General features: G+C 47.7%; 2 protein-coding genes and 1 long non-coding RNA gene across 3 annotated transcripts; 2 read left to right on the forward strand and 1 right to left on the reverse strand.

Moving 5' to 3' along the window:
* Window positions 1-202: 202 nt before the first annotated feature.
* On the forward strand, window positions 203-2,911 carry LOC138647896 (uncharacterized). The gene is made up of 2 exons (XM_069737236.1): window positions 203-1,376; window positions 1,859-2,911. The coding sequence occupies exons 1-2, from the start codon at window positions 933-935 to the stop codon at window positions 2,657-2,659; spliced, it is 1,245 nt and encodes a 414-aa protein (XP_069593337.1). The 5' UTR covers window positions 203-932; the 3' UTR covers window positions 2,660-2,911.
* A 2,540-nt stretch (window positions 2,912-5,451) lies between these two features.
* On the forward strand, window positions 5,452-6,594 carry LOC138647898 (uncharacterized). Its single transcript, XR_011315064.1, has 3 exons — window positions 5,452-6,040; window positions 6,166-6,252; window positions 6,442-6,594. It is a non-coding gene; the product is annotated as an uncharacterized lncRNA (long non-coding RNA).
* A 142-nt stretch (window positions 6,595-6,736) lies between these two features.
* Window positions 6,737-10,065, reverse strand: LOC138647897 (uncharacterized). The gene is made up of 3 exons (XM_069737238.1): window positions 9,608-10,065; window positions 7,820-8,239; window positions 6,737-7,345 (listed from the first exon to the last, which is right to left on the reverse strand). Exons 2-3 carry the CDS (start codon window positions 8,237-8,239, stop codon window positions 6,818-6,820), a joined length of 948 nt encoding a protein of 315 aa, XP_069593339.1. The 5' UTR covers window positions 9,608-10,065; the 3' UTR covers window positions 6,737-6,817.
* Between the last annotated feature and the right edge of the window lie 2,886 nt (window positions 10,066-12,951).

Raw genomic sequence — 12,951 nt, forward strand, 5'->3', positions numbered from 1 at the left:
CCCAGCTCCATGGAGTACACAAAACACGCCTGCTGACAGTGAGCATGGTGGGGAGGAAAGGAACACTGATACAGCTACGCCAGAGATCACTTCACAATGCACCGAGGTCTGCAAAGGGACAATAGACAGTAGGTCCTGTTCAAAAATATGCCTCGTCAAAGTATACCCGAAGGGCCATAGAGACCAAGCTGTAAGGGTACCGTCACACAGTGCAATTTAGATCGCTACGACGGCACGATTTGTGACGTTCGAGCGATATAGGTACGATATCGCAGCGTGTGACACGCTCCTGCGATCAGGGACCCCGCTGTGAATCGTACGTCGTAGCACATCGTTTGAAACTTTCTTTCGTCGTCTAGTGTCCCGCTGTGGCGGCATGATCGCATGGTGTGACAAAGGTGTGCACGATATTGTATACGATGTAAAGGGCGGAGGAGGGCGGAGGAGCTGGCTACGTAGGAGCGCTGAATTCTCCACCTCCCGTGTGCTGATTGGGCGGTACAATACTGTGCGCTCATTCGACAAAGGACTATTGTTCCCAGCGGATAAAACCGGAGCTCTCGAGCGCGCTATTCATTTCTCTCTGTAGCACGTGCTGTGAACAGAACTCCTAAATTCGCTGGATTCCCTGGACTTTTAACTACTAGACTTTTACCGCAAAAGGTATGTATAACGCTACAGCGTAGCATATGTTGCGCTTCAACGGGGATAAACGCTGGAGTGTGGTTGATTGTTCCTTTGAGTATGGTAGGCCTGAGAACCTCAGGTACACAGCTGTTGCGTGGCCCAATTAATTAATCCTTTTACAGATCGAGATGGTTGACTGCCCCATTTAATACCAGTAGTAACATATATAGTTATTAGATCAATGGTCAGAACATTGTTTTGTAAGCACGTGTATTTATTGTACGTTTGTTTTCTTTTTAGGAACTATGCTCACTTCCGATGAGAGTTCTGTTGTTGCTGCTGCCCTGGTGTTTGAGGCAGCACGTCTCCAAGAGGAGAGACGTCCTAAACGAAAACGTCGCATGTGGACCCGGAGCTGGCTGCAGAAAAGATCCACATTGTCACACATGGGTCTCATAAGAGAGTTACGTGACAATAACCCTCAAGATTTCCGAAACTACCTTCGGATGTCCGAGGAATCCTTCAAAATAATACTGTCTGCTGTTACGCCACTCATACAAAGGTGTGATACGCCGATGCGTGCAGCCGTGCCCGTGGAGGAAAGGTTGGCGGTGACACTGCGCTTCCTGGCAACAGGAAGGTCTCTTCAGGATTTGCAGTTTTCCGCAGCTGTTTCCAGACCTTTCCTGAGCGTTGTGATTCCGGAGACATGCGAGGCCATTGTGCAGAGCTTAAGGCATTATATGGAGGTACTACAATTTTTTTTTGGCTGCTGTGTTATGTCGATATATTATACTAGCTATTGAACCAGTTCTACGCCCTGATGGCGAGCATTTCTATAGGTATATGTTCTACATCCTATCATGTGCTGCTCCCATCCTGCGCCCCCATTCAGACATGTGCTGCTGTGATCCTGCGCCTCCATTCTGACATGTGCTGCTACCATTTTGCGTCTCCATTCTGATATGTGCTGCTCCAACCCTGCGCCACCCTTTTTTATTTGCTGCTCCCAACGTAATTTTATTGATTCTATTATTTAGATATATTGTTTAGCACCCCCTCTGAGTGACCGAAGCCATCTGAAAAAAAAATGGCTGCCTGCATACTCTGTGTTGTTGACTTTGTTATACTAATCCATACTGCGCCTCAATCGCTGTAGGATGTCCACATGAGAGTGTATGTGCATAATATATTTGACCAAATTTGTACATGTTTCCTTCTCATCTTGCAGTTTCCCAAGACGGCGGATGACTGGAAGAGGATTGGTTCCGATTTTGATGAGCTGTGGCAGTTTCCAAACTGCGGTGGTGCATTAGATGGAAAGCATGTGCGCATCACGCAACCAGCCAACTCTGGATCATTTTTTTTCAACTACAAAGGATATTTCAGTGTGATCCTCATGGCCCTTGTCAATGCAAACTATGAGTTTGTCGATGTGGATGTTGGCATGAATGGTCGAGTCTCCGACGGTGGTGTTTTTGAACACACTTCATTTGGGGAAAGCTTGAGGAACAATGAACTGCTGTTGCCAGTAAATGAAGACACAAAAGCAAACCTAAATTTTGTCTTCATCGCTGATGAAGCTTTCCCTCTTCATCCACATTTGCTGAAGCCATTTGCACAGAGAACACTCACACCGGAGCGCAGAATCTTTAATTACCGGTTGTCGAGGGCCCGTCGTGTGGTTGAAAATGCCTTTGGGATAATGGCAAATCGGTTTAGAGTGTTCCACACAGCTATCAACTTGAAGCTGCCGTCTATAGACATTGTGGTTTTGGCATGCTGTGTGCTCCATAATTTCCTGAGACGTCATGATACGAACTCCTATTCTCCTCCTTCGTTTATTGATGCAGTGGACGCACGAACCGGAGATATTGTGCCCGGGGAATGGCGTACACAACCTGAAAATTTTACAGCTCTTCAAGCTCTTGGATCTGGCAGACAGGCAGACGATGCAAGGGACTGTCGCGAAAAATACTGTCAGTACTTTAATGGTTCTGGAGCTGTACCGTGGCAGGATCGCGCCGTATAACATAAAAATTTGTTTTTTTGCTTTGCTGTCATATAAACCTCGCTAAATAACTTTAAATGTGATGCCTATACAATGTTGCTGTTAACCCTTATAGCTTGGTAAACATTAAAGAAAGAATGCGAAGATTTTTGTTTTTTTTTGTAACACTTCTTGGTTTTAAATTATTTTACAACAAAATATAACATAACCCCCCCACCAAAAAAAATATTATCTCCTGCCCAAGAGGTGTCGCAGCGTCACGCCCTGCTGCTCCACTTGACTCTGGAGGAGCGCTGCTGTCTGCTGCAGGAGCGCTGCTGTCCGCTCCAGTCGCAATTGTCTCGCCAGGAGCTCTCTTACGGTGGCCGTTTCTGTGGATAGAAGATGTTGGAGAACCAACGTTGATTCCTCTGAAAATACATCTCGACCTCTGGGGCAGGACCGAATTTTCTGTGTTGTAAATTTCTATTTGGTCTGGCACCACAGGGCGATGTAAATTTTAATATATTTTACAGTTTTGGTTGTCTATGGTGACATTGTGGATGTGTGGGTGGGCAGGGCGGCTCTCCAGACCCTCGTAATCCATGGCATCCATCTGGGAAATAAAAAAAAGGAGTTCTGGCTGCCCCAGAGGAGCAGAACGCATTCTCGCCGCCATTTTAGATGGAATGACCCTGAAGAGCAACGCCCAGAGGAGGAGCTGCGCTCCGCCGTCCTGCCGCGCCATTGGCATCGCAATAGCGTTGCCGTTTATGAACAGCGTCACATTTGTGACGACTGAGCGTTAAGAAAGGAACGCACATAGTAAATGCCGTTCGAAGTATCGTTATATAACGCCGGAGCGGCACGTTAAGTACGCTCGTGGTCTATGACGGCGTGATGACGTTACAGCGTTCCTGCGTGCCTGCCCTAGCTTGTTTTTGTCCCCTGACATCGTGATAATGGCTGCCAGTCGCCGTGGTCCACCTATGGGCATCCCAGAGCTCAAGTTCCTTATTGGAACAATGGATAGGATGCAGTATGAAACCACAGGGATGGTGCTGCACCGCAACCAGCACAAGGAGGAAGTTGTCCGTGTGGTGTCTGAGGGCCTCAGGAAGCGGTTTGGGATAACTCGGACCAAGGCCCAGATTGTTAAAAAATGGGGCGATCTCAAGTCGAAAAGCCCAGAGCGCCTGCAGGAGCTTCGCCAGGAGATTAGCAGAGGTTAGTACTCAGGTACCCAAAAGTATGTTGGACAGCTATGGGACAGTTTGAATGTTGCAGAGCCACTATGTGCCACAGCTATGGGACAGTTTGAATGTTGCAGAGCCACTATGTGCCACTGCTATGGGACAGTTGGAATGTTGCAGAGCCACTATGTGCCACTGCTATGGGACAGTTTGAATGTTGCAGAGCCACTATGTGCCACTGCTATGGGACAGTTTCTACGTTGCAGAGCCACTATGTGCCACTGCTATGGGACAGTTTCTACGTTGCAGAGCCACTATGTGCCACTGCTATGGGACAGTTTGAATGTTGCAGAGCCACTATGTGCCACTGCTATGGGACAGTTTGAATGTTGCAGAGCCACTATGTGCCACTGCTATGGGACAGTTTCTACGTTGCAGAGCCACTATGTGCCACTGCTATGGGACAGTTTCTACGTTGCAGAGCCACTATGTGCCACTGCTATGGGACAGTTTGAATGTTGCAGAGCCACTATGTGCCACTGCTATGGGACAGTTTGAACGTTGCAGAGCCACTATGTGACACAGCTATGGGACAGTTTCTACGTTGCAGAGCCACTATGTGCCACTGCTATGGGACAGTTTGAACGTTGCAGAGCCACTATGTGACACAGCTATGGGACAGTTTCTACGTTGCAGAGCCACTATGTGCCACTGCTATGGGACAGTTTGAATGTTGCAGAGCCACTATGTGCCACTGCTATGGGACAGTTTGAATGTTGCAGAGCCACTATGTGCCACTGCTATGGGACAGTTTGAACGTTGCAGAGCCACTATGTGCCACTGCTATGGGACAGTTTGAATGTTGCAGAGCCACTATGTGCCACAGCTATGGGACAGTATGAACGGTGAGAAGTACTATGTGGCACAGCTAACTGCTGACCGAACTTTTTTTTTCCTTCACAGAGGCAAAGAGACAGCGCCGCCGTAGACACGAGGCATCACACACCGCCTCTGAAGTCCCAGAGCCCTCCGGGTCAAAGACAACTGATCCTAGTAGGTTCCCACAATAATGTGATTTGGGTTTGGTTGCAGGTCCCCTCCTCCCCCCCCCCCCGGCAGCCAGTGTTGCCATATATGCTGACAGACCTTTTTTTTTTTTTTTTCCCTTCACAGAGGCAAAGACACAGCACCACCGCCGCCACGAGGCATCCCGCCCAGCCTCTTCTGGCTCTGTGCCCTCCGGGTCAACTCCTCCAGATCCTAGTAGGTTCCCACAAAAATGTTATTTGGATTTTGTTTCTGGTCCCCTTCCCCCCCCCGGCAGCCAGTGTGGCCATATATGCTAACAGACCTTTTTCAAAAATTTTTTTTTTTTTTTTTTTTTTCTTCACAGAGGCAAAAACACAGCACCGCCGCCGCCACGAGGCATCCCGCCCAGCCTCTTCTGGCTCTGTGCCCTCAGGGTCCAATGTCCCGGAGCCCTCCGGGTCAACTCCTCCAGATCCTAGTAGGTTCCCACAAAAATGTTATTTGGATTTTGTTTCTGGTCCCCTTCCCCCCCCCGGCAGCCAGTGTGGCCATATATGCTAACAGACCTTTTTCAAAAAATTTTTTTTTTTTTTTTTTCTTCACAGAGGCAAAGACACAGCACCGCCGCCGCCACGAGGCATCCCGCCCAGCCTCTTCTGGCTCTGTGCCCTCAGGGTCCAATGTCCCGGAGCCCTCCGGGTCAACTCCTCCAGATCCTAGTAGGTTCCCACAAAAATGTTATTTGGATTTTGTTTCTGGTCCCCTTCCCCCCCCCGGCAGCCAGTGTGGCCATATATGCTAACAGACCTTTTTCAAAAATTTTTTTTTTTTTTTTTTTCTTCACAGAGGCAAAGACACAGCACCGCCGCCGCCACGAGGCATCCCGCCCAGCCTCTTCTGGCTCTGTGCCCTCAGGGTCCAATGTCCCGGAGCCCTCCGGGTCAACTCCTCCAGATCCTAGTAGGTTCCCACAAAAATGTTATTTGGATTTTGTTTCTGGTCCCCTTCCCCCCCCCGGCAGCCAGTGTGGCCATATATGCTAACAGACCTTTTTCAAAAATTTTTTTTTTTTTTTTTTTCTTCACAGAGGCAAAGACACAGCACCGCCGCCGCCACGAGGCATCCCGCCCAGCCTCTTCTGGCTCTGTGCCCTCAGGGTCCAATGTCCCGGAGCCCTCCGGGTCAACTCCTCCAGATCCTAGTAGGTTCCCACAATTAATGTGATTTGGATTAAGTTGCAGGTCCCCTCTTAACACCCCCCCCTCCCCCGGCAGCCACTGTTGCCATATATGCTGACAGACCTTGTTTTTTTTTTTTCCTTCACAGAGGCAAAGAGACAGCGCCGCCGCCGACAGCACGAGGCATTCAACAGCGACTCAGATCCAGAAGTGCCCTCCGTGCCTCAACATTCTAGTAGGTTCCCACAATTTAGTTTGTTTGGATTTTGTTGCAGGCCCACTCTTTCACCCCCAACCCAAACAACCACCCTCCACCCCCCCCCCCCCCCCCCTTTGCTTATTTTTTTTATTTTTTTTCAGTCACAGAAGCAAAGACACATCGGGAGACTACAGTGTTATTAATGTTATGTTTTTTGACCCACAGCTCTCGTCACTGTCAACAAAGAGGATATTGAAGCCGGCATAGACAAGTTACTCCACACTATGGCACATATTCAGGAGCAGCACAATGTGGCAATGGAGGAGCTGCAGAAGCTGCGGGACATGTGCCAGCAGTTGTAGGCGGGCCAATAATCCATTTTTTGTTGTTCCAATTAAAAGATTTAGTTAAACTTTCATTCGATTTTTTTTTTTTAGTTAACTGTACATGAATTTGTTACGTTAATTTGTTCCCTCATACAGTGCTGTGATTGAGACACACCAATGAAAAAGTAGTGATAGAATGTATAATAAAAGCTTTTATTTCAAACATTATTTTAACAAGACAAAAAAAAAAAAGGGATGTAAAAGTAGTTAGGAAATCACAAATTATGATACGACGATTGTTCCGGCTGAAAATTTTGGTGCCTGATGGGCGAAGCCATATGAAAAGGTATTGGTGTGTAGGAGTTATTAGGGGGTGGCTGGCCGAAGTGGGAAACGTGAGGATTGTGTCGCATCGATGTCTGACCCTGTGACCAACCATTGAAATTTGATGGCTCTGTCCGCTGTATTGGCCGGGAAGAGACCAAACAAGTGTTCTTGTCCAAATCGCCATCAGTACCCTTGTTTACTGCTTCCAGAATCAGACGCTCTGCTAGTATTCTTTGGTTGTCGTCCATTTTTGCCAGTTTGTCAACCACATAGTGTCCAAACCCCTCTAACGCAGGGCTAACATTTCTTGTCAACACCTTCTTTGCCAGGCTCAATAGTTCATTTGAGGCGTCTGAGGTGGCTTTCCGTTTTCTTTGAACTTGCCTCGATTGACTCCTGGCAGGTGCAGCCTCCACTAGATCTGTTGTTGTGCAGTCCTGTGAACAGTCAAGTGTACTCTCCTGCGCACTGTCATCCTGGGGGGGGGAAAAAAAAAAAAAGTTATGAACCCGGCAACAAAAAGTAGTACCACCATAACCGCATCCAAACTATATATTCGTAGTAGGTAACAAAAAGATTATAATATATTTGATGCTTAGTAATATTCTTTAACCCTCCCTTTTATTGAATACTTTGAACTACACTGTTCTGACTGCTATGGGAACCTGACCAATATTTAATAGTCTAAATAGTCTCAACAAGAGTACATCGGCAGCTTGACGCGATACTATTTTCTATATTGCTTCGATGGTATGGTTTACATATATCTCCATTTCATACATATTACGTTCCCCTTATAATTCTTGACTGCAACAGGGTTACTTATGTGTACATGTTTTTGTAACAACTTTAAACTGATGTGATAATCAGAAGTATAAAACCTAAAATGCAGAGAAAAATTATGTAATTATAGGACACATTGGTGAACTTTCGTCCAAAGAGCTACTTACTTGTTGCCCTTGTGACTCCTGCTCGGCGTGGTTCTCCGAAACTATTGGTTCCACAGGTGCCAACAATCGAAGACACGTTGAAGCCCGTGGCACCTCTTGGTCCCTCAGAAAATTAAGATGCTCAAAATACCACAGTTTTGGCACATAAACTTCATCAGTGGAAGCTCCGGACCTTGTAGTCTGAAGAACCTTGTTCAGCTCCTTCCTCCAGACCGTGCGGAGCGCCTGGATTTTCTTTTTAATAACTGCTTCGTTAGCTTCCTCATCTGGTGCCTGACGATTGTAAAGCTCAATGAGCTGTAAGTAACCCTCCCTCCTCTTTTCCCTGTTACAATACTCAGGAGATTTTATTTTCCAGAGGCAGGGAAAAGACTGATAAATCTCGATGAAATCCCGGATGAACTCCACACGATTTGACATCTAAAAAGTAATTAAAAAAAAAAATTACATGGTTGACAAAGCGTCCTATTAACAATACTTTTGCCAGTGTGCCAAACGCTTAACAACAGCAGCCACACAAAGCGCTCATGCCTACCATCGCTTCTTCCATCTGCCGCGCCTATAGTCCACCATAACCCAAAACAGTGTACCGCCCGCTTCCCTACAGCAGCCACACAAAGCGCTCATGGTGACCATACATTGTACCATCTGCCACGCTGTAGCGCAACAGACACAACCGGTCATAAGCAGTCACAACAGCGTACCATCCGCATCGCTTCAGCGGTGGAACGAAGCGGTCATGCCGAACAAACTGAGTTCCATCTACCACGCTGTAGCCCACCAGTCACGACCAGTCACGACCAGTCACAACAGCGTACCATCCGCATCGCTTCTTCAATCTGCCGCGCCTATAGTCCACCATAACCCAAAACAGTGTACCGCCCGCTTCCCTACAGCAGCCACACAAAGCGCTCATGGTGACCATACATTGTACCATCTGCCACGCTGTAGCGCAACAGACACAACCGGTCATAAGCAGTCACAACAGCGTACCATCCGCATCGCTTCAGCGGTGGAACGAAGCGGTCATGCCGAACAAACTGAGTTCCATCTACCACGCTGTAGCCCACCAGTCACGACCAGTCACGACCAGTCACAACAGCGTACCATCCGCATCGCTTCTTCAATCTGCCGCGCCTATAGTCCACCATAACCCAAAACAGTGTACCGCCCGCTTCCCTACAGCAGCCACACAAAGCGCTCATGGTGACCATACATTGTACCATCTGCCACGCTGTAGCGCAACAGACACAACCGGTCATAAGCAGTCACAACAGCGTACCATCCGCATCGCTTCAGCGGTGGAACGAAGCGGTCATGCCGAACAAACTGTGTTCCATCTACCACGCTGTAGCCCACCAGTCACGACCAGTCACAACAGCGTACCATCCGCATCGCTTCTTCCATCTGCCGCGCCTATAGTCCACCATAACCCAAAACAGTGTACCGCCCGCTTCCCTACAGCAGCCACACAAAGCGCTCATGGTGACCATACATTGTACCATCTGCCACGCTGTAGCGCAACAGACACAACCGGTCATAAGCAGTCACAACAGCGTACCATCCGCATCGCTTCAGCGGTGGAACGAAGCGGTCATGCCGAACAAACTGAGTTCCATCTACCACGCTGTAGCCCACCAGTCACAACCAAGCACAACAGCGTACCATCTGCCACATTGTAGCCCTCCAGTCACAACAGTGTACCATCCACTTCGCTTCAGTGGTGGAACGAAGCACTCATGCCGTCCATACAGCGTTCCATCCACCACGCCCAAGCGGTTTACATACCTCGAAGCAGCGGTGCAAAGCGTGGTATATTCAGCGAGGTACAAAATTCCGATGTCCAGGTCCACCAAGTGTCCAAGTACGAAGTGAAGAAAGGAAATTTTGAAAGCAGTGAAGTGGCATTGGGAACAATAGCGCTCAGGTGACAAATTTTCCAACCAATTGTGTGCACAGAACCTTTGGCCTATCACCACACTAACTAGTGGCACAACACGCCCCTTGTGAACAACGTCACGCACAGATTATGCAAAATTTGCTCTGAATCGTCGTGTGTGACACGACCGTACGACTGTCCCATACGACTTCTACATCGCAAATACGTCATGAATTTATCGCTTCAGCGTCGTGCATCGTGTAGTGTGACCGCAGTCTACGATGTTTGAAACGATAATTAAGCGACGATGCAACGTCACAAATCGTGCCGTCGTAGCGATCTAAATTGCACTGTGTGACGGTACCTTTAGACTGTATGCTATCTTGGATGATCAAAGTAATCGATCCTTGGCTAGATCAACGTTCTTTGACCTATTTAACATCAAAGGGCCAAGCACTCCCTACTCCTTAAAGACGTGTGCAGGTACTGTGACAACAGCAGGCAGGAAAGCTACTGACTACCAGATCGAGTCTTTAGACGGACAATTCTGCCTACCACTACCTACGATCATCGAATGTAACCAGATCCCAGACAATAGATCTGAAATCCCTACACCAGATGTAGCAATCCATCACGCTCACTTAAAACGAATAGCACACCTTATGCCAGAACTCGACCATCAGGCCCAGATAATTCTGCAGTTGGGGAGAGATATCCTGCAGGTTCATAAAGTGAGACGTCATATCAATGGACTCCACAATGCTCCCTATGCCCAAAGGCTAGACCTAGGATGGGTCATAATTGGCAACGTATGCTTGGGACGCATGCACGCCCCATCTTCTGTGACAAGCATGCAGACAAATACATTGGAGAAAGGACGTCCATCTCTGTTTCAACCTTGTAACAATGAGTTCCATGTCAGGGAACTGTCACACAGCATCCAACTGCCCAACCATTTAATAGACTTTACTCACGACAGCAGTATAGTGTCGGGAAGCTATGAGGATCAGTTAGGGGGCACAGTCATCCAGAGAACTAAGCAGGACAACCAAGTGGCAATGTCGGTAGAGGACAAGTTGTTCTTAGAGGTAATGGACAAGGGACTCGTTAAAGATTAGACCAACAGCTGGGTCGCACCTCTTCCCTTCAAAACCCACAGACCACGTCTACCGAACAACAGAAATCAGGCATTACAACGTTTCTCCTCTCTCATTCGTAATCTGCAAAAGAAACCAGAGATGAAAGATCACTTTTTCTCCTTCATGTCAAAGATTTTTGAAAACCGTCACGCAGAACTAGCTCCCACTCTCAAAGACTCTGAAGAATGCTGGTTCCTACCCATGTTCGGAGTATACCACCCTAAGAAACCAGGCCAGATCAGAGTCGTGTTTGATTCCAGTGCTAAATTTAATGATGTCTCCCTGAATGACGTTCTGCTGACAGGACCAGACCTCAATAACAAATTACTGGGTGTACTTATGCGCTCCCGTAAGGATTCCATTGCCTTCATTGCTGACATCCAGCAAATGTTCCATTGTTTCCTTGTGAGAGAGAGAGACAGGAACTTCCTAAGATTCTTCTGGTACAGAGACAATGATCCTACTAAAGAAGTCACAGAGTATCGCATGAGAGTGCACGTCTTTGGCAACAGTCCTTCACCTGCAGTCGCCATTTACGGACTCAAAAGGTCGGCTCAGGAAGGAGAAGCAGAATACGGAGCAGATGTCAGACAATTCATAGAAAAGGACTTTTATGTCGACGACTGTCTAAAAGCCATGCCTTCAAATGAGACTGCCATCAGTCTTCTCAGGAGAGCTCAGGACATGCTTGCCTGCTCGAACCTTAGGCTTCATAAAATAGCCTCAAACAGCCAAGAACTCATGGAAGCGTTCCCTTCTCAGGACCTATGTAATGGTCTCAGAGACCTGGACCTGGGGTCAGACCCCGCACCAATGCAACGCAGCCTCGGGCTTCTGTGGAATCTACAATCAGACACTTTCACCTTTCAGGTCAGCCAGGAAGAAAGGCCTTTCACACGTAGAGGCGTCCTGTCTACCATCAACAGTCTGTACGACCCCTTGGGTTTCGCAGCTCCTGTTACTATACAAGGCAAGGCCCTACTAAGAGACTTAACTAGGGAAACATCTGACTGGGATGCACCTCTGCCACCTGATAAGAGGATCCAGTGGGAAGAGTGGAAGAACTCGTTAGCGGCACTCTCCAACTTGCATATGCCAAGACCATACACCCCTGTACCATCCACTGAGATACAGAGCCAAAGACTGTACATATTTGCAGATGCTTCTGTCAAAGCAATTGCCGCTGTTGCCTACCTCAAAACTGTAGACTCCAAATGTCAGTGCCACATTGGTTTCGTCATGGGAAAGGCCAAACTCGCACCACAACCAGAGCACACTATACCCAGGTTAGAGCTTTGTGCCGCAGTCTTAGCCGTTGAGTTAGCGGAGTTCATCGCATCCGAAATGGATATCGACCTGACACAGGCCAAGTTCTACTCAGACAGCAAAGTAGTCCTGGGATATATCCACAACGAAACCAGGCGATTCTACGTTTATGTCAATAACAGAGTGCTACGAATCAGGAGATCAGTTCACCCACAGCAGTGGCATTACATACCCACAGACCAGAATCCCGCAGATCATGCAACTAGAGCAGTTGACGCAAGTCGACTAGGAAGCACAACGTGGCTCTCTGGACCAAAACTATTGTACATTGAGGAATGTTTTCCAGACACCTTTGAACTTGTAGGAGAGGACTCAGATGCTGAAATCTGCCCTCAGGTGTTTACACTACATACAATGACCTCTGTTATCCAGCTTGGATCTTGCAGGTTCGACAGATTCTCAAGTTGGAAGTCACTTACTCGAGCCATTACCTGCCTGACACATATAGCTCGCTCATTCATGGCTACCAGTACTTGTGGCACAGAAAAATGTAAAGGTTGGCATCTTTGTAAAAATACCTACATTACCTCCAACTTAGAGTTCTCTAGAAATCACATCATCCTCACTGTTCAAAGAGAAACCTACTTTGCAGAAATCCAATGTCTTACTAACAAAGCTCCAATACCAGCGAGCAGCGTATTGAGAAAACTCGACCCATTCATCGACAACAGCGGCCTACTGAGAGTAGGAGGCCGACTCAAAGAAGCTGAGATCGAGTTTGTGGAGAAATTCCCTCTTATACTTCCCGGAAAATGTCATGTTGCCTACCTAATCGTACAACATTACCA

The sequence above is a fragment of the Ranitomeya imitator genome, chromosome 8, assembly GCF_032444005.1.
Source record: "Ranitomeya imitator isolate aRanImi1 chromosome 8, aRanImi1.pri, whole genome shotgun sequence".
Lineage (NCBI taxonomy): Eukaryota > Metazoa > Chordata > Amphibia > Anura > Dendrobatidae > Ranitomeya > Ranitomeya imitator.

Bases quoted from the DNA above. Each gene is read 5' to 3' on its own strand.
- LOC138647896 (XM_069737236.1), top strand. From the start codon at position 933: ATGCTCACTTCCGATGAGAGTTCTGTTGTTGCTGCTGCCCTGGTGTTT. The intron at 1,377-1,858 runs GTACTACAATTT...CTCATCTTGCAG, and splicing joins GCTTAAGGCATTATATGGAG to TTTCCCAAGACGGCGGATGA.
- LOC138647897 (XM_069737238.1), bottom strand. From the start codon at position 8,239: ATGTCAAATCGTGTGGAGTTCATCCGGGATTTCATCGAGATTTATCAG. The intron at 7,346-7,819 runs GTAAGTAGCTCT...TCCCCCCCCCAG, and splicing joins AGGAGTCACAAGGGCAACAA to GATGACAGTGCGCAGGAGAG.